This window comes from Anarhichas minor, unplaced genomic scaffold (genome assembly GCF_050575085.1).
Source record: "Anarhichas minor isolate MPS153535 unplaced genomic scaffold, ASM5057508v1 ptg000045l, whole genome shotgun sequence".
In the NCBI taxonomy this organism is placed as follows: Eukaryota; Metazoa; Chordata; class Actinopteri; order Perciformes; family Anarhichadidae; genus Anarhichas; species Anarhichas minor.
In genome coordinates, this window is record NW_027466491.1 from 10,545,001 (window position 1) to 10,566,181 (window position 21,181).

The window sequence follows — 21,181 nt, forward strand, 5'->3', positions numbered from 1 at the left end:
AATAAATAAATATTTCTGTTTTAATTAGCTTCTTGATTTTTATTAATTCCCCTATTTATTTACTTATTTTTATTTATTTGAAATTAATGAAAAAAAATATATATATATATTTGAGAAAATTAAAACAGAAATGTTATCTTATTTCCCATTTAATCAATTGATTAATTCCTACATGTTTATATTATTTTTGTTATATTTAATGGCATATTAATTCTTCTTTTTTACTTTTTTATTTTGCAGCTTCCGTCCTCCATAAACTCCACTATGTGTCAGAGGGAAAAGTTATTTTGATAATATTAATCATTTTCATGTATTAGTAATAATATTGACTTTAAAGAAAAAATCAAAAAATATTAAATTAACAAAAATATTATATTATATATATTTTAAGTGATGAGACATTTTTCAGAAATATAATAATACATTTATATTGTATATCGCTTTAAAAGGTACTTTACATGGTAAAAACATAAACAATGAAAGCAACAACAATATAAACAAGACAGATAGACGTCATTATAATAAAAACAGAAACATACATAACTAGCATCACAGGTTAGAAAAATAACACATTTAATAATTAACAGCGTGTTTCTAAAGCTACACATAGAAAGATTAATAGAGAATTAGTACAAACAGCGTTCTGTTTATCAGCTGGAAACACATTAAACTCATCAAACCCTCAGAATGAACTCAAGGAATGAATCAGGCATCTCAAGGACCTCCTTAAGGACCCTAAGACCTCCCTCACTCCTTCATTAACCCTTTAACACCAGCTCTGCTCCCATGATGCTCTTTGTGCCCACAGCTGCTCATCGGTCGACCTGGCTTTGAATGAATCTTTATTGATCGTTTCAGACGAACAGGAAGTGTCCGGTAACATCATCTACACGGTGGAGCTGCAGCGGTACGGAGGCCCGCTGGGAATCACCATCTCCGGCACCGAGGAGCCGTTCGACCCCATCATCATCTCCTCGCTGAGCAAAGGAGGGCTGGCCGAGAGGTACCGTACTCTGATTACATTCACCGAGTCCATCTTCAACACTCCGGTGTGTACTGCTCAGGGAAAGAAACGGCTAGTGTGCAATAGAGTGTCTGTATTCTGGCGACACTGTTGTTGAGCATGTCGCCCTCTGCTGGTAATAAAGAATATAACACTTTATTATTTATTTATTATTTACTGCTATTATTTAAAATAATTTTGTTTAGGGTTATTCACCTTGTGTGTGTGTGTGTGTGTGTTGAAGGACCGGTGCGATCCATGTCGGCGATCGTATTCTGGCGATCAACAGCAGCAGCCTGAAGGGGAAACCTCTGAGTGAAGCCATCAGTCTGCTGCAGCAAGCAGGAGAGACGGTCACACTGAAGATCAAGAAGCAGGGAGACTGTACGTACACACACACACATATACATATATCTATATATAGATATATGTATATATATATGCCTGAGAATCCTCACGTTTTTACGTTTCTTCAGTATCATAGTATCCAGTGATAGTTGACTGTACATTAATGGATACATTGCAAACAGCACTTACTAATAGATAATTCGGCATTCTTTTAATGGTGATAATGTACAAAATGTAAACAAACGGGACGTTCTTCGCTGAGACAAATAACAACGTTTTCTCTCTCTTTAGTGTCGAGCCCAAAGACTTGTGTGATTGGTCCAGGCCTGGGGATGGGGGCGGGGCTTGTCCACGAGCACCAGGACGGGGTGGACGAGCCCGTCGTCATGGTGGCGCCGCTGTCGAGCCAGCGAGCGTTCAGCACGCTGCCGTCTGTGGACAGCGCCGTGGAGTCCTGGGACGGGTCCAACATGGACGGCAGCTTCACCACGACGGGTAGGAAGCACTCAGCAGTCAGGAGAACACAGTAGAACCTGTCAGTGGAACACAGTAGAACCTGTCAGTGGAACACAGTAGAACCTGTCAGGAGAACACAGTAGAACCTGTCAGAAGAACAGCAGTAGAACCTGTCAGTGGAACACAGTAGAACCTGTCAGTGGAACACAGTAGAACCTGTCAGAGGAACAGCAGTAGAACCTGTCAGTGGAACAGCAGTAGAACCTGTCAGAGGAACAGCAGTAGAACCTGTCAGTGGAACAGCAGTAGAACCTGTCAGAGGAACAGCAGTAGAACCTGTCAGTGGAACAGCAGTAGAACCTGTCAGTAGAACAGAAATAGAACCTGTCAGTTGAACCTCTCAACATCGTATTAATGTTATTATCTTTTTATGTTATTATATTTTCTCCGTGTGCAGCGCCGCCATTTCAGTCGTCTCCGTATAGTTTCCACGAGTGGCGCAACGCCAAGACGACCAACAGCCAATCATCTTCCTCCGCTCGCCAGCGAGCCAATCCGCTGTCAGATCTGGGCCTGAGCGACGATGACTGGGACCGCCCACCACTCGGAGGGTGAGACAGTTAACTTATCATTTCTGGAAGAAACGTGTAAATATATTTAAACAGGTTTGTATCCGTTTGAATGACTCGAATAAAGAATCAAGGTATCGGTTACAAAATCAATATATATATAAATTATATATATAAATATATATATATCTACTTTAATAATAATAGCCAAGAAATGATTCCATTTATTTCAACAACAGATATAAATGTTAACAGAAAATACTGCACTGGGGAATAATAAATATGCAAATCAATCCATCAAAAAATAAGCAATTCATCAAAAAAATAAATACATTATATTTATTTATTTAAAATAAATACATTATATTTATTTATTTAAAATAAATACATTACATTTATTTATTTAAAATAAATACATTATATTTATCTGTTTAAAATAAATACATTTTAATTATCTGTTTAAAATAAATACATTTTATTTCATTTTTTTCTATTTCTGTTCATATTTATTTATTTTTCAAATATACCAGATTTATTTGATATTTGAGTTTTTTTATTATTTATTTTCTTTCTTTATTATTTAATTAATGTAATTGTTTAGCAATTAATTTATTATATTGCCACTTTTACAATTAGCGTGTTAGCGTTCCTTATTCAACTCAGTGGGAGTTGCTAGCAGCGAGCTAACAGCAGCAGTAACAGCAGTGTGTCTCTGTCTGCAGAGGCTGTAATCTGCCCAGCGGTCTAATCACTGACAGCAGGTACCTCACTGACCTCTGACCTCTGCCCCCCCCCACAGTCCTCTGTCACTCACCTGGTGACCCTAACCCCCCCACAGTCCTATGTCACTCACCTGGTGACCCTAACCCCCCCCCCCCCCCCACAGTCCTCTGTCACTCACCTGGACCTGGTGACCTTTGACCCCTGACACATGTTGTCCCTCACAAGTCTCACCGGCATGACCTTTTCTTCTCCAGCCTCCTCTGTGTGTATGTGTACATGACATGTGACCATGATGTTGTTCTCTCTGATTGGCTGACCTGTGACATGTGACCCCAGGTTCACTGTGGGACACGATGGAACAGAACCGGACCAGGAGGAGAACTTCTGGTCTCAGGCTCTGGAGGATCTGGAGACCTGCGGCCAGAGTGGCATCCTACGAGAGCTGGAGGTGAGTAGTACTGAAAGATGTAGTATGATAGTAGTAGTAGTAGTATGATAGTAGGAGAGTAGTAGTAGTGGTATGATAGTAGGAGAAGTACTAGTAGTACTAGTAGTAGTATTGGTTGTGTAGTAGTGTTGAGGTCTTATATCAGAACAGACTTTTATCAATATCTTACTTTGAGAATTTTACACTTTTTTCACTTTTTTTCTCAAATGAATGTTTGACTAAATCAAAGCAGCTGTACATGAACTGTTCCTGAATACAACGTTCTTCTTTAAATACAAGTCGTAGACGACTCGACACACTGCAGATGAACTTGGTGCTACTGACTCATTTTGGGCCGACTGATCAATGAAAATGAATGTCACAATAAATAAAGATGTTTCTGACATCAGGGCTGTCACTTTAAATCAACTCTTAAAATACATTAAAATTAAAATACATTTTTAGTACATTTCTTGTACTTCAAATATAACGTTACCAGTATACTACTATCAGATACTTAATACTTAATCAATGAAGCCGTAAATGTTGAGTTATTGAGCTGAAAAGAGAAATGACTCCTTCTCTTCCAGGAGGACGGAAAGGAAGCGCACCTCCTCACTCTGGTATCCTCCTCCCTCCTCTCCAGCTACTAACTCCTCCTTGCTCTCCGTCCTCTCCTCTCCTCTCCTCCTGTCCTCTCCTCTTTCCTCTTCTCCTCTCCTCTCCTCCTGTCTTCTCCTCCTCCTCTCCTCCCCTCTCGTTTTAGCGTTGTCTAACATCAGACATGTTTTTTTAATGTGCCTCTAACCACCGGCAGCAAAGCTACACAGACCATGGTGATGTCATTGTAACATTTCAGTGACATCAGCCGGCTTCTGACCAATCACGTGGCAGAGTCACGTTGCACCGGGCATGGCAGTTTGAGCAAGGCATGCTGCGAGAGCTTGTGCAAGGCCTGATGGGTAGTTTGTTTTGTCGGTCATGAAGTCACGCATGCGTCTGACGAGTCCTTGATTCTGATTGGCTGACGAGCGTTTATTAAGTAGAATTAGAGCGAAATAAAATATGTTTAAATACTAAAACATCAGGTCAGAAGTTCCTGCCAGTTGTAATAACAGTAAAAGTGTTGATTCGGACCAAACCATCGTAGAATCCATCAGTAGATCTGTTGATAGAAAGAACAGCAGTAGAACCTGTCGGTAGAACACAGTAGAACTCGTCTGTGATTGGATGTTTGTGATTGACTCTCTGTGATTGGATGTTTTTGATTGACTCTGTGATTGGATGTTTGTGATTGACTCTCTGTGATTGGATGTTTGTGATTGACTGTGATTGGATGTTTGTGATTGACTGTGATTGGATGTTTGTGATTGACTGTGATTGGATGTTTGTGACTGTCTGATTGAATGTTTTTGATTGACTGTCTGTGATTGGATGTTTGTGATTGACTCTGTGATTGGATGTTTTTGATTGACTGTCTGTGATTGGATGTTTGTGATTGACTCTCTGTGATTGGATGTTTGTGATTGACTCTGTGATTGGATGTTTTTGATTGACTGTCTGTGATTGGATGTTTGTGATTGACTCTCTGTGATTGGATGTTTGTGATTGACTCTGTGATTGGATGTTTGTGATTGACTCTCTGTGATTGGATGTTTGTGATTGACTCTCTGTGATTGGATGTTTTTGATTGACTGTGATTGGATGTTTTTGATTGACTCTGTGATTGGATGTTTGTGATTGACTCTCTGTGATTGGATGTTTGTGATTGACTCTCTGTGATTGGATGTTTGTGATTGACTCTGTGATTGGATGTTTGTGATTGACTCTCTGTGATTGGATGTTTGTGATTGACTGTGATTGGATGTTTGTGATTGACTGTGATTGGATGTTTGTGATTGACTGTGATTGGATGTTTGTGACTGTCTGTGATTGAATGTTTTTGATTGACTGTCTGTGATTGGATGTTTGTGATTGACTCTCTGTGATTGGATGTTTGTGATTGACTCTGTGATTGGATGTTTTTGATTGACTCTCTGTGATTTGATGTTTGTGATTGACTCTCTGTGATTGGATGTTTGTGATTGACTCTGTGATTGGATGTTTTTGATTGACTCTTTGATTGGATGTTTTTGATTGACTCTCTGTGATTGGATGTTTTTGATTGGCTGTCTGTGATTGGATGTTTGTGATTGACTCTCTGTGATTGGATGTTTTTAATTGACTCTCTGTGATTGGATGCTTTTGATTGGCTGTCTCCAGGCGACCATCATGTCCGGCTCCAGCCTCAGTCTGAACCATGACCCCACCCCCCTGCGCAGCACTCTGGGACGCCAGGCGAGCTTCCAGGAACGCAGCAACTCCAAACCACAGGTAACCAGGACTGACCTCTGACCTCTTGACTGTTACACCTGTGTTCTATCTCTAAAGTGAATTATTAATTGTGCCTTTTCTCAGGTGTCCAATCGGTCCAACACCTTGCCCTCTGACCCCCAGCGCCGGGCCTTTGCCATGAGGAAGATGAGGCAGGAAGTCAATGAGATCCTGAACCACAACCCTGTGGAACTCCACAAGGTGACGTATGAACCCTTCAAAGGGACCGGATGTAAATCTACTTCCTGTTATCCTAACGTAGTGTGTGTGTTTGCAGCTGACTCTGGAGAAGCTCTCGGATCTGGAGGACTTTGGGTTCAGTGTTTCTGACGGTATGTTGGACCGCGGCGTCTACGTTAACAACATCCGACCGGGGGGCCCGGCAGAGCAGGGTGGCCTCCAGGCCTATGACCGAATACTACAGGTACAAAAACATGAGTATCTGCGTCCACGCTAGCACCTCCTGTGAGGCTACTCGTGAACCATATACGTTCTATGTCTTCCAGATTAACCACGTCCGGACCCGGGACTTCGACTGCTGCCTCGTGGTTCCGCTGATCGCCGAGTCTCCGAACCACCTGGAGCTCGTCATCAGCCGAAACCCCGCCTCCTCCTCGCTGCTGGCCAACCACACCGACGGCATCACCAACAGCGGCCACTCCCCTCAGCCAATCGGTGGCGATCTGGGACCTTCGGAGTTCTCGATTGGCCCGGGAGAGGACGGCTGTCCGATCAAGTGGAGCCAACCGGGAGACGGGCTGGGGGCGGGGTTTGGGATGAGTCAGGTGAATAATAAATCCGTATAGCAGACAAAACTGGATGAAACTGGATTAAACCGGTTCCAACCAGATTGGACTGGAGAACAGTAAAACTAAGTTAAAATAAAACTGGTTTAGATCCGTCCAAACCCCCCATGGTGCTACACACACCCTCTGGATGATCTTTGACCACTAAAGTTTGATCTTTGAACTGCTAAAGCAGCCTGAAAGCACACTGATGGACCGGAGCAACACCTCACCTTTTCACTTGAACCAGTTCTGCATACTGGTCCTACTGGTGTCACTGGAACCAGAACTATAACTACTGATCCTACTGGAACCCTAGCCAGAGCTACTGGTCTAACTGGTTACTGGGTACTGGTTCTACTAGCCCAGAGCCATGGCTACTGATTCTATTGAAGGCGGAGCCACAGCCGATGGGTATACTGGTTTAAGATTAATGGGCTCTGGTCTTAGTGGTTACAGAACCATGGCCCTACTGAGACCACAGCAAAAATTGGTTCTGGTCTGAGTCGTGACAGAATCATGGGTACTGGTCCAACAGAAGCCACGGCCAACATTGGTTCAACATTTGGTTCTTCTTGGTACAAATCCAGAACCATGACCACTGTCCTCTACGAGTCCAGAACTGGGACTCCTGGTCCATCTTACTCCGTGTCACTAGAATCAGAACCATGGCTTCTGGTTGCACTGGCCAAGGACCACAGCAGCACAAAGACTGATGGGACTCCAGAATCTAGAACCTGCTGATGGACAAACGGGTTGCCAAGGAGACTAGGGATGCTCCGATCAAAATATCTAGTGTCATTGATACTGATCACTGGTTTCTGTTCTTAAACATTGATTTCTGTCAAAGTCTTATTTGGGTTCTTCAAGTTATGGGTAGAAGTACCTTCATTGGCTCAGACGTTTGGGTTTAGTTTGAAGATAATTAAGTAAATTATGGTCTATTTAGAGTCAAACAGACCATAAAGCAGGGTATGCTTTAGGGCGGGGCTACACGGTGATTGACAGGTCGCTACCAGAGACGTATACGACGTCTCTACGTCACTCCTCCTCAGTCCAGATATGGTCACTTCCTGTTCACTGGTTGCAATAAAAACAACATGGCGACAGACGTAATCCAAGATGGCGACGGGACACTTCCTGTGCTTAGTCTGCCAGAAATTAAAAGAAGAAGAAGAAGTTTAAACAAAACAGACTGGGTCTATTCCTTGTCATGTTCAAAGGAAACCAAATTGCCCCAAGATGTTTGACGCACTTACATATATTTCTATTGTCTTGTGCTGAACAAATCCAGCGATGTTAGAACCATTAGCTCATAGAATGCTATCAGGCTAGCAGCATCAGCAATATTTTTGAGTAAACTTGGAAAAAAAGTCCTTAAATTGCTGGAAATTTGAACATTGACAACTGGGCAAACCCAATCTGCTGAGGAAGATCTCATAACTGTTTCTCAACTAAATTTAAACCGACTTTTCAAAGTAGAAGTGTTTTTGCATTAGTATCGACACAGTTGTAAGGATACTTAGCCCTGATGGTGGAAAACACTTTCATGTTTTTTTTGTTATTATTAGTAAATTTTAAGACAAAAATCCAGTAATCAGCTGATATTGATCGGAGCATCCTTAATGAAATACGACAGAGGGTTTACTGTTTAGATTTATGTTCTGTGCCATGAATGAGCTGCAGACAGTAAGAGTAATAATAATGATGATGATGACACTGAGCAGTTCAATAAGAATCTTTTTCTACTGTTTACACCTGTTGGACTGGCCACACTGTGTGTATGTATGTGTGTGTGTGTGTGTGTGTGTTTGTATGTTATGTGTGTTAAACACAAGGCCAGTTAAGCCCCTCCCACCTCAAGTCCTCGTCTTGGCTTTGCCCCGCCCCCCCCCCCACCCACTCTTCTTCCCTCGACCAATAGGCAGCCAAGATGACAGACGGCAGTTCTGAGAGATTCAGCTGATTGGCTGGAACCAATCAGAAAAAAAAAACTTCCCTGCCCGTCTGTGATTGGTTCTCCTCGACACACAAGCCAACCAATCAGCTACCAGGAAGAAGCCAAGCATGCCCCTACCCAGACTTCCCTAACCCCGCCCCCCCCCCCCCCCAGTACCAGTGATCTATTATGCTAATCGATCGGTGTGTTTTTTGATTGACTGTTGTCGGTTTTCTCTGTTTGTTTGTTTCGATGGCGACTGAACCTGAAAAGATGTAAAATAGATACTTAAAAAAAAAAAAAGGCTTCAGTCCCGTCGCTGTTCACATCGAGACCATCGAACCCCCGAAACCTTCACCTCATAACCACGAAAACAACGATGTTACACGAGAAAAAAAATCCTGATCGAACAGGAAACCTGTGACAGTAAATTCCTGTGTGTGAGTGTGTGTGTGAGTGTGTGCACGTGTGTCTGCGTGTGTGTGAGTATTTATTTTGGAGTGATGTCAACATCTTCCTGCTCTCACCTCGATCTGAACTCACTATTTAAACTGGCCAATCAGAACCCTCACACGGCACCGATTGCTAGAATAACGCCATCCCTGAGTGCTAGCATACAATTAGCTTGTGGCTAGCAGACACCGAGCACAGGGCTAGCATAAGGTTTACACACAGCACAAGGCTAATACTAGCTATGGTTACCACCTAGCAAACATAACTTCACCATTTGGTAAATATATGGTTAGCACACAACTAACGCAAGGCTAGCCGACATATAGCCAACATACCTAGATGTTAGCACACACCAACCCATGGCCAACACCTGGCTAACCAAGCCAGTGTTTGGTTAGCACACACCTAGCACAAGGCTAAGATAGGGCTAACATCTGGTAAACAGCCTGTATTTGGGTCGTGCACAGCTAAAACAAGGCTACCACATGGTAAACATAACCAATAATTGATTAGCTCACAGCTAACACAGGGCTACCACAATTATACAGTTAGGGCTAACACAGCTAGCTGGTTCAGTTAGCACATGGTTAGCATTCACCATTTTACGGCTAACATTACATTAAAGTCCTGTTGGTAGTGGTAACTGGGTGGTATCTCTGCCAGGTGGTTTTAGCACTGTTAGCATTTTAGTGCTCAGCAGACACAAACTGTTCCACCAATAGAAAAAGAGACACAGGGCTGAGGGGCGTGGCTTCAAGACGGTTCGATGTGAGATCTAAAGCCATACACACTGTGCATGTGTGTGTGTGTGTGTATGGAGGACTAAAGCTGATTTATAATAAATAAATAAGTGACACGATAAGTAAAAGATATAGGGAAATACATTTTTTTTAATAAATACGAAAATAATTATATATGAAAATGAATTAATATAAATAATTAATTTGTTTAAAATAAAGGAATACATTTTATTTATTTTTCTATTTTAGTGCATATTTTTATTTTAAAATTAACCTGCAGATTTATTTGACCTGCGTTTTTATTTCTACATTTCTTTAATGTATTTATACAAAAGTAATTTATTTATTTATTATGCCAGCTTTGGCCCTTGTGTGTGTGCGTGTGTTTGAGTGTGTGTATATAACATTGCAGGGATTTGCACTCTAGTGATTCACCTCAGCAAGACATCCGCCCACACACACACGTACAGTACACGCATGCACGCACACACACATGCATTGCATTGCCATTTGAAATAGTGGGTCAGATTAGTTTCCATGTAGCTTCACCAACCAACCAAACTGTATTTTCTTTAAAGGAACAGGGATGTTGTAAAGTATTTTTGTACAAATTTAATACTTTGGTAGCATGACGTTCCTGGTGTTTGTCCTGTCGGGCTCCACTGCTCTCCTCCACCCCCCTTTATATGGACGACTACTGAGCAACAATAAAGATGAAGACCTGTTGGACTCCATGTTTGTTTGTTTAAATAAAAAGGTTCATTTAATTATTCATCATTTTACAGCATGGTGTTTCACGATGAAGTATTATTTGTAGCCACTTCACACAACATATATGCAAATATTTCAATTAGAATATAACAAAATACTGGTACTTATATACAAATCATTATCTACATTAGAGAGACTTTAGTTTACAAACAGCGAATTCTATATTATTTTTATAATTTCAAAACTTAATTAGTAGTTAAATAATAATATCAAAAGCAATTTAGACAACACCAATACAACTAAATTAGACATACAAAATCCTGGTTATTAGAACATATAAAGCTGCCATTATAATAAATACATGAATGAATGTACATGTTGATTTGAAAATAAATAATTATGCACGTAAATACAAAAATAAATACATAATTCTGTATTTATTTTTTACCAAAATAATTATTAATTTATTTTCACGTTTAAGTATTCCCATTGTATCATCTTCTGTTATTTGTATTTACTTATATAATTATTTATTTATTGAGTGATTTATTTTATTTTATTTGCGGATTCTGTTAATATATTCAAAACAGCATTCATCTTTCAGAATGTTAAAACATGATTGGCACAATTAGTTGTAATTTCTTCATTAACAATTATGTAAATATAAGTTATAATAATTTTGTAATATTTAGCTAAAGTAAAGCTTTAATTTCTGTAAATCGGATGTGACGTTCCCGCTCGGCGCTCTCTCTTCCGGCCTGCTCGGTGACTCTGCGGTGGATTAGTTCGGTCTGTTCTCCGGTGTGTTGTCGCTGTTTCTCCGTTAGCATCGCCGCTGTTCCTCCGTTCTATCTCCAGCTAACCGGTGGAAACGTTAACCGACGTGTCTCCTGGATAAATAACCACCGAGCCGAACATGTCCACCGCGCTGGAGAGCTACATCAACCGTATCCTGCTGGTAGCTGGCTAACATGCTAGCATGCTAACCTCCCGTCTGAATGAATGCATTGAAACTAGTTAGCTTAGCGTACAAGCTAGGAGGGATCTGTCTTTAGTTGTTTATCAAACGTACAGTGACGCAGTTTCTCTATTTTTAATAGTTAGCAGTGCAGTTAGTAAACGTTTATTATTATTATTATTATTATATATATTATATCATATCATATTATACATATATATATATTATATGTATATTATATTATTCCCAGTTATTATTTAATTAATGTTTTGTCCAGAAGTGTTTCTTTAACTCTGTGATTCAGGTACTGTGGCCATCGTCACTTCAGACGGCAGAATGATTGTGGTGAGTTTAAATACCTGTTAAAGTACCTTTGTTCAGTTGTAAAATGTAACTAACTACATGTACTTTAGTCAAAGTACTGATATCACACTGTGAAAATACTCTATTACAATTAAACGTCCTGTATTTAAACCCTTGAAGTACAAGTATTTATTGATCAGTAAAGTGTTATCTGATGTTTCTGCTGCATTAATGTGTATGTTGCATATTTATATATATAAACATATTATAAACATACATTACTGTTGAGTGAAGCATTGAACAGTTTCTAGAAGGAACTTTCATCTTGTGTTGTTTTTGTCGCCCCCTGTGGACTAAAGTGGTAGTGTCTCTGAGCACCAGACTCCCTTTAGAAAACCTCTAATTTTACTGCAGCAGGTCTGACAGTCTGCTCCTCTCAGTCCTGGTTCTGGTTCTCCCGTGCCTCCCTTCCCTCCAGCGGGTCCAGCAATACGTCCTGGGTCTCCAGCAGCGTGGTGTCGGTGTTGCTGTAAACTTTGATGTGTGTGTGTGTGTTAAGGGCACGCTGAAGGGTTTCGATCAAACCATCAACCTGATCCTGGATGAGAGCCACGAGCGGGTGTTCAGCTCCAGTCAGGGCGTGGAGCAGGTGGTGCTGGGACTCTACATCGTCAGAGGAGACAACGTGTGAGTCACCGTCACCTAATAATCAACGTATTATTATTCTGTCATAACAGAAAGAACAGCGGTAGAAAACTTCACTACTTTAATACATTCTCTTTATTTTGAATACATTAACGTTGTTACTTAAAGATATTAGAGATGAGTTTTGAGCTGTTTAACTTAATAACACTAATATATGATACATTAAAACTACTAATGACAAGATTTAATCATAATTTAATTCCGTATCATTTGAAATGTATATTTTATGCAAATAAGCTCTATCGACGACAATAAAAAAGTAACCAGAAAACATTTAGAGTTGTTGACGGTTTACATTTGCGTTAGAGCGGTTGAAATAGTTGCGTCTGTACTGAGTTTGTAGAATAGTTTTCATAAAGTAACTTTTAGTTTGTTTGTTTGTTTGTTTTCAGGGCCGTGATCGGAGAGATCGACGAGGAGACGGACTCCACTCTGGATTTAGGAAACATCAGAGCCGAGCCGCTCAACTCTGTCGCCCACTGACCTCTGACCCCCCCAGGAGTCTGTTTACTGATGCAGGTTTGCTGAGTCATCTGGATCAGCTAAGCCCCCCCCTGAAATCTGATGTGTAATTAGACTATAAATTACCCAGAACCCTCAGTAAACCTTCTGCCGCTAACAGACTCCTGCGCTGACATTTTTCTGTTTGTATTTTTTTATAAATAAAGATTTGCTAGACTTGTTAGAATAACGTTTTTATGCTACGAGTGAGTTTTTGTCAGATTGCGATTTGTTTAAATAAAGTTTAAAATCTGATATTGTGACAGAACATCTTTCTTTGTTTACCGTGGAGGTAGAAGTACTCGGGCCTTCACTTAAATATCAGTAGAAATACCACAGTGTAGAAATATTATATATATTATATTATATATAAAGTTACAGAAGTATCAAAATATACACAATGTAGTATGTATAGTGTAGTGACGGGCAAAATGCCGAACTGGAGGCTCATATACTCAAATATATACTCAAGTATTGTACTTACTTTGCAGATTCTGGTATTTAATACAAAATATAAAAAACAATAATTGATGTACTTTATAGATTGAACTACAAGCAGCTTTTAAAGTTATTTATTAAATTAAAATCAGCTCAACCTTCACCAACATTAATGCATCAATGATTATAATATATGATATATATATTCTGAAGCGGGTCATGATTCTGCAGGAGCACATCGCTCGCTGATACGTTGCACTTTTATTGAAGTAGAGTTTAGAAGTCAGGACTTGAACTTGATGAATAAAAGTATTAAACGGTGTCACTGAGGCAGCAGCACTTCTTCCACTAGAGTCCGTGTTTGTGTGGTGTCACGTGTTCCCAGAGTCAGAGCGCTCTGCAGTCCATGGATCTGGTCTGGACTCGGAGCCGGATCCTCATAATGGAGCCGCAGCCAGGAGTCACCTGAAAATACACAAAATACACACAAAATACACCAAATACACACCATCAAGAGTTTAACAATCCTGGAACTCATCATCATCCTCATCATCATCATCATCGTCGACCTCTCACCTTTCCTGACCCTCTGACCCAGTGACACCAGTAACTCCGCCCCTACGCTGTGATTGACAGGTCCTCCGGCTTTCGATCGTCCCGCCCCCAATTTATGAAGAACTTCCGCTAACGTCAAACCTCCGACATCCACGACGACACCTGCAGGACGTCCCACAGGACGAGAGGAACAACCTCAACCTGTGCTTCACATCAGCTGCGTTCATGTTGATCAATGTTAATCATCTGAATAATCTAGTTTTTAGGATTATTTCATTATCACTAAGATTTATAGAAGATGTAACGATTGAACACGTCTAGATGAAGCTTCATAACTTTTTATTATATGTTTTATGAATAAAGAATAGCTGGTAAGTAAATATATAAATACATAAGTGAGTAAAAATGTAAACAAGTAAATATATATGTGCACAAGTAAGTAAATATACAAGTACGTAAGTAAGTACAAGTATGTGTTAGTAAAGATATAAGTCGGTAAGTACATAAGTACGTAACTTAGTAAAAGTGTAAGTAGCTAATGATATAAGTATGTATGTAACCTAAGTAAAAATATATGTTAGTAAGTTAAGATATAAGTAAGTAATTAAAAAGACTACTGTTGACGACATACAATCTGTGTGCCCTTCAGAATAAAAGCTCCTCTTCAATATATAAAGAAGTGTGGGAAAAGTTTTGTGTATTTTTTGTGTATTTCTTTGTGTATTTCTTTGTGTATTTCTTGTGTATTTCTTGTGTATTTCTTTGTGTATTTCTTGTGTATTTCTTTGTGTATTTCTTGTGTATTTCTTGTGTATTTCTTTGTGTATTTCTTATGTATTTCTTTGTGTATTTCTTGTGTATTTCTTTGTGTATTTCTTTGTGTATTTCTTGTGTATTTCTTTGTGTATTTCTTTGTGTATTTCTTGTGTATTTCTTATGTATTTCTTGTGTATTTCTTTGTGTATTTCTTGTGTATTTCTTGTGTATTTCTTTGTGTATTTCTTATGTATTTCTTTGTGTATTTCTTGTGTATTTCTTTGTGTATTTCTTTGTGTATTTCTTGTGTATTTCTTTGTGTATTTCTTTGTGTATTTCTTTGTGTATTTCTTGTGTATTTCTTATGTATTTCTTGTGTATTTCTTTGTGTATTTCTTTGTGTATTTCTTTGTGTATTTCTTTGTTTACCGTCTGCAGGCGTCTTCAGTTCCATCTGATGCTCAGACTTCCTCAGGACGCTGTAGTAATCTGTGTGGGCGGAGCACAGCGACCGAGCCGTCTCATTGGCCACGCCCTGAGCCTCCATCATGGCCTGGAACTTGGACAGAGCAGCTCCACCAATCACAGCGTCAGAAATCCGCCTTCTGCCCTCTGATAGGTCGGACACCGAGCCAGTCATCTTCAGCAGCAGGCTGCCTGCAGAAACAGCAACAACACTTCAGTTCAGTGAGGCAGCTAGTTAATCATAAATGATCATTTTTCATCCAACTACAACTTTCCACTTACGACAAATAAAGCACAATAAGGAAGTAACTCAAACCATAAATGTCTTAAAGTCTAAACCAGGACTTCCGAGAGTACTTCAGGGAACAGAAATAATGTCGTTACCCAGAGTGGTGACCAGCTCCATCAGGTCGTCGGGTCCTTTCCCCTTCAGCGTCTCCAGAGACTCGATCACCTCCAGACTGTTGCCCACACATCCACCAATCGTGGCGTCCATCCTGCTGAGGATGGCCCCCGTACGCATGCCCAGCCCGTTCCCCACACGCACCTGAGATAAGACACCAGCGTCATCATCAGATACGTAATAGTTATTACATCATGGATTCATCTGCTGATCACTTTCTCCAGTAATCGATCGGTTTGCTTCGTTAAAATAGTGAAAATAGTGAGAAATGGCTAAAAGTGACACCTTCACAATGTTTGTTTAGTCCAAACCTCAACATTAATACTAATACATTAAGATTATTACTAATACTTTAACATTATTATTACTAACACATTTACATTATTAACAAAACATTAACATATACATCTCAATATGATTGATATTGAATGAACGTACTAATAACTGTGCGAGTTCTTTAGCGCTGTGCAGGTCTTTGTAAAGAGCCGCTCGTCCAAACTTGACGTCCAGCACCAGAGCGCTCAGAGACTCGGCTCCTTTCTTTGAGACGATGGAGCCTGAAACCACCAACACGTTCATATTCATATTCATATATCCAGCTCAGCAGAACGGCTTCAGCAGTGCTTCACTGTAACGTGTGTAGTTATGAAGGACTCAAACTGTCATTATAATTATTAATTATACATTATAATATTAATACATAAATATATAGAGAATTAAATAAAAACTGAAATAAATGTAAACAGAATAGAAGAATTTGGGATATAAGTAAATATGCTAATAAATAAATACAAATATTTGTCAAATAAAAATATGCATTCTATTGATTTTTGTATTGCTCTACAAATATATTAATTTTTAGATTAACCTGCACATTCATTTGATTTCGAGGCTTTTATTTATATTTCTTTAATATTTTATACATATTATTTATTGTGTCATTTATTTGGTCCTCCATAACTAATAGCGGTTCAGTACCAGCGATCAGTGGGAGGCTGTCCACGGTGCTGGTGACGTCCCGCAGAGCGTACAGGACTCGGTCTGCAGGAACCAACGTCTCCGTCTGGCCCACAATGCAACAGCCCACTGAGCGCAGGATCTCCAGGATCTGCACAGTCAGCACATTTAAACCACCATTGATGAGTAGAATACAGAGGTGCAGAGAGAGGAGAGGACGTAAAAGGTGTTCGTAGAACCGAGGATGAAAAACTGACGAGCAGCTAAAGATCTTTAGATTCAGACGATCATTCTGTCATTTTATTTCATTTTGTTCTCGTATGAAAACGCACAAAAAATGAGTAACTTTTCGTAAAAATATCATACGAACCGTTGTATGAGTGAGAACATGTTAATAATATAATGAGTACTTTATGTATATTTCGATACTAATACTTGAATAACACTTATTAGTTTTTTCTTTCATCGTTGTTTGTTTCTTGCACCTGAGCTGCTGATTGGTGGACGTTGAATCCCGGAATCGATTCCAGTTTATCCAGAGTTCCTCCCGTGTGAGCCAAGCCCCGCCCACTGATCATCGGCACCTGACAAGCACACACACAGATGAGTACGGGTGCGATGAGTACAGGTGTGAGGTGTGATGAGTACAGGTGTGATGAGTACGGGTGTGATGAGTACGGGTGCGATGAGTACGGGTGTGATGAGTACAGGTGTGAGGTGTGATGAGTACAGGTGTGATGAGTACGGGTGGGATGAGTACGGGTGTGATGAGTACAGGTGTGATGAGTACGGGTGCGATGAGTACGGGTGTGATGGGTACGGGTGTGATGAGTACGGGTGTGATGAGTACAGGTGTGATGAGTACGGGTGTGATGGGTACGGGTGTGATGGGTACGGGTGTGATGAGTACAGGTGTGATGAGTACGGGTGTGATGGGTACGGGTGTGATGAGTACGGGTGTGATGGGTACGGGTGTGATGAGTACAGGTGTGATGAGTACGGGTGTGATGGGTACGGGTGTGATGAGTACAGGTGTGATGAGTACGGGTGTGATGGGTACGGGTGTGATGGGTACGGGTGTGATGAGTACAGGTGTGATGAGTACGGGTGCGATGAGTACAGGTGTGATGAGTACAGGTGGGCGTACCTTGCAGCCACAGGCAGCTAGCGCCGGCGCTAACACCAGACTGACTTTATCCCCCACTCCTCCCGTTGAGTGTTTGTCAACCATCAGCCCCGCCCACTCCTTCGGCCATGACATCACTTCCCCCGATGACATCATCTCCCTGGTCAGGGTCTCGATCTCCTCTTGGACCATCCCCTTCTGCCAGATAGCCATCAGCATGGCCCCTTAGCGGAGAGGAAGGTGGATCACGACCTCAGCACAGTGTGTGAACATGAGAGTGAGACGGTTCGTACCTGTCTGACATTCTTCTATCGTTCTGTTGGTGACGGCGTGGATGAAGGTTTTGATCTCTTCGTCGCTCAGCGCTCCTCCGTCTCTCTTCTTCTTGATCAGATCTGGGATGGACGTCATGTCGACCTGGAAGAACAACAACCTGTCGATGAATCTATCACCTCGAGATTATCCGAACATGAGGTTAAAACTTTATTGAACTATATACACCAACATGACAGAATACAAGGTGTAGAGAGTCAAATGGTTTTATGCACGAATATAGAACACAGATGGACATTAGAGAGAAGCATCGGCTTCACTCTTCAGAACCGCAGGTTGACGCTTAATTGACACAGCTGGCCAGCAGCTGGACTCGGCACACGGCCACCCGTGTGTCGAGTCCAGCCCTCCTCCCTCTCGTCCGGCGGTATTCGGACAATACTCTGGTCCTGAACACCTCAGAACACCTCAGGCTACAATACCTCCACAAAGGCCCGCATGTAAAATCCGGGAGTAACCGTGAGTCTCTTAAGGGTTAGGTTTGGGTGGGGACGTGGCTACCTAGTGGAAGTTATGGTTAGGGTTAGATGGACACAAATAAATAAAATATACCTCCATAACACCCCGCCACTCTCGGCTCATACCTCCCCAGCAACGAGGCACATCACCCGGCCACAATACCTCCAGAATGTTCCCCGGGTGAAATCCGGGACTTGGTTTTATGGTTCCGAGTGGCGGGCGCTCACCCGTTGGCACCGGACGCGAGGTCTCCAGCCGCCCCCGCCGTGAGGCACCCCATCGTCAGGTCTGTCAGCCCTCGGAACAGGCCGCGGGGCAACAACTTGTGGGCGGCGGGGATAGAGGCGAGGCAGATCACAGAACAATAATAAAGACTAGAGTATGGCAAAGATATGTTGATGAGAAACGTATTTGTAATACGTCAAACACAAACGTAATCAGGGAGAAAATACGTTTATGGTCAAACGTAACTGAGAATGCATTTTAGTTTTGGGGGAACGTCATTTTTAGGAGACAGGACTGTTCAGCCAGGACTCAGCCCCACCAGGTCCCCCCCCCCCCCCTCCCACAGATACTGAGGACTTTAAATATCACCATTAACTCTTTATTATAAACATCTAACTCCTCGTGAAAGACCTGCCGATCATCTTATTACTCTCTTTTTATCTTTTTTTTTATTTTTTATCTCTATTGCTTCTGAAACGTTATTTCATTGTATGAGAGAATCAATGCATTTAAAAGCACATGCACTGTGTATATATATACACACACACACACACACACACACACACATATATATATATATATATATATATACATATATATATACATATATATATATATATACATATATATATACATATATATATACATATATATATATATATACATATATATATACATATATATATATACATGTATATATACATATATATATATACATATATATATATATATATATATATATACATATATATATACATATATATATATACATATATATATACATATATATATATACATATATATATACATATATATATATATATATATGTATATATATATGTATATATATATATACATATATATATATGTATATATATATATGTATATATATATATACATATATATATACATATATATATATATATACATATATATATACATATATATATATACATGTATATATACATATATATATATACATATATATATATATATATATATATATACATATATATATACATATATATATATACATATATATATACATATATATATATACATATATATATACATATATATATATATATATATATATATATATACAAACATCTACAGCAGTAAAATGCAACATCCACATTAATGCAGCAGTAATATTAATCCAGAAACATCAGATATGATAGTAAAACACAACTACTAGTACTAATCAATACTTTTACTTATGTGTCTATACATATATATACACATATATATATATATATATATATATACTCACACTATGGGTAGCATACCTGTTCTGGTGTTGACCTGCAGACTGAGGTGCTTTGACCCTGCAGCTCATCATAAGACAGTCAGGAGTCCACCGGCCAATGGGAGAGCATATGGAGGGGGAGGAGTTTAACAGCCAATAAGGTTTCAGCTCTGGTTTACTCAGTGCCCCCCCCCCCCCCCCCACACACACACACACACACACACACCCCCTCCCTTTGAAACCAAGTTTAACTTGTTGAATAAGTTACTGTTTAGGTGATCCTGCAGCTCTTGAGTCCTCGCTGGCCAAAGTGAAACCACAATCGGCGTGTCGGTGCACATCCAAACATTTTCTCTCTCTGAAGACGGGATTGGGACGATGAAATGGAAAACTCTGAGGAGCTTTGAGAATGTTGTTAGTAGTAGTAGTATAAAGAAGTCCGGTTTTCCACGTCTGTGCATAAAGTAAAACCAACGCTTTAGGCAGTGACCTCATTCAGGATCTGATAGAGACCTGAAGGTGGGAGCTCTATCCGGTACCTTCTTCCCAACTTCTCTTGAAACGCTGTGGCCGATAGCTTCCATGCATTCTGCTGCATTTCCGTCTTAATTAGGTGTCTTTTGGTGTTTATTACTGGAGCACTTATGCCATAAAAAAGAATACACTCATCAACATTGGAGAAGGAAGTGGGGGGGTGAGTGAACGAACCTTGAGATGATTAACTGCCCCAAGGTTGACCACCGAGCCACGATGGAACTAACCCAGCTAGGACCTGAAGCTATACGCCACCACCCAGTCACCTTGCAGGAAAACCCAGGATACTGCAGCGACGGGAGGTCGGTGACTGTTGACCCGACATCTTCACAGAAGAATGCAAATCCACTACAACAGATTTGTGAGTTGGGTTCTCAGACCCTGAACTGACAACGAATACACATCTTAGGTACAGATAGTTTCAAGGTCCCTTATCCTTCCTGAGAAGCTTAGCCCAACCCACACCTTTCGTTTAACTGCTCCTGTAAGATATGATCTCTGAGTCTGGTCACAGAGAATTCTACAGCTTTGATGTGAACGCATCTGAACCAGCCACAGAATTGGACCTGAAAGAAACTTTTCTTCAACACCTGCGTCTTCCCAAAGTCTGCTATCAGCTCCTCAGTCCTGCTAAGGTTCAGGAGAAGGTTGTTGTCTTGACACCAGCAGGTCAGGTGCTCTCCTTCC

General features: G+C 40.5%; 3 protein-coding genes across 3 annotated transcripts in view; 2 read left to right on the forward strand and 1 right to left on the reverse strand.

The window, feature by feature from the left end:
* Nucleotides 1-10,582, forward strand: part of grip1 (glutamate receptor interacting protein 1) — a 30,386-nt gene extending 19,804 nt beyond the window's left edge. The window contains exons 17-26 of the mRNA XM_076111887.1: nucleotides 859-1,003; nucleotides 1,248-1,387; nucleotides 1,643-1,846; nucleotides 2,265-2,418; nucleotides 3,436-3,547; nucleotides 4,117-4,149; nucleotides 5,789-5,899; nucleotides 5,984-6,100; nucleotides 6,177-6,323; nucleotides 6,406-10,582. Coding sequence (XP_075968002.1) covers nucleotides 859-1,003; nucleotides 1,248-1,387; nucleotides 1,643-1,846; nucleotides 2,265-2,418; nucleotides 3,436-3,547; nucleotides 4,117-4,149; nucleotides 5,789-5,899; nucleotides 5,984-6,100; nucleotides 6,177-6,323; nucleotides 6,406-6,705 — 1,463 coding nt within the window. The 3' untranslated portion in view covers nucleotides 6,706-10,582. The remainder of the gene's footprint in view (nucleotides 1-858; nucleotides 1,004-1,247; nucleotides 1,388-1,642; nucleotides 1,847-2,264; nucleotides 2,419-3,435; nucleotides 3,548-4,116; nucleotides 4,150-5,788; nucleotides 5,900-5,983; nucleotides 6,101-6,176; nucleotides 6,324-6,405) is intronic.
* Nucleotides 10,583-11,291: 709 nt separating this feature from the next.
* lsm8 (LSM8 homolog, U6 small nuclear RNA associated) lies at nucleotides 11,292-13,249 on the forward strand. Its single transcript, XM_076111794.1, has 4 exons — nucleotides 11,292-11,474; nucleotides 11,790-11,830; nucleotides 12,348-12,475; nucleotides 12,886-13,249. The coding sequence occupies exons 1-4, from the start codon at nucleotides 11,444-11,446 to the stop codon at nucleotides 12,974-12,976; spliced, it is 291 nt and encodes a 96-aa protein (XP_075967909.1). The 5' UTR covers nucleotides 11,292-11,443; the 3' UTR covers nucleotides 12,977-13,249.
* A 275-nt stretch (nucleotides 13,250-13,524) lies between these two features.
* tymp (thymidine phosphorylase) lies at nucleotides 13,525-18,105 on the reverse strand. The gene is made up of 9 exons (XM_076111793.1): nucleotides 17,988-18,105; nucleotides 17,716-17,918; nucleotides 17,054-17,152; nucleotides 16,590-16,719; nucleotides 16,050-16,168; nucleotides 15,593-15,755; nucleotides 15,173-15,400; nucleotides 14,009-14,149; nucleotides 13,525-13,897 (listed from the first exon to the last, which is right to left on the reverse strand). The coding sequence occupies exons 1-9, from the start codon at nucleotides 18,103-18,105 to the stop codon at nucleotides 13,755-13,757; spliced, it is 1,344 nt and encodes a 447-aa protein (XP_075967908.1). The 3' UTR covers nucleotides 13,525-13,754.
* Nucleotides 18,106-21,181: the final 3,076 nt, after the last annotated feature.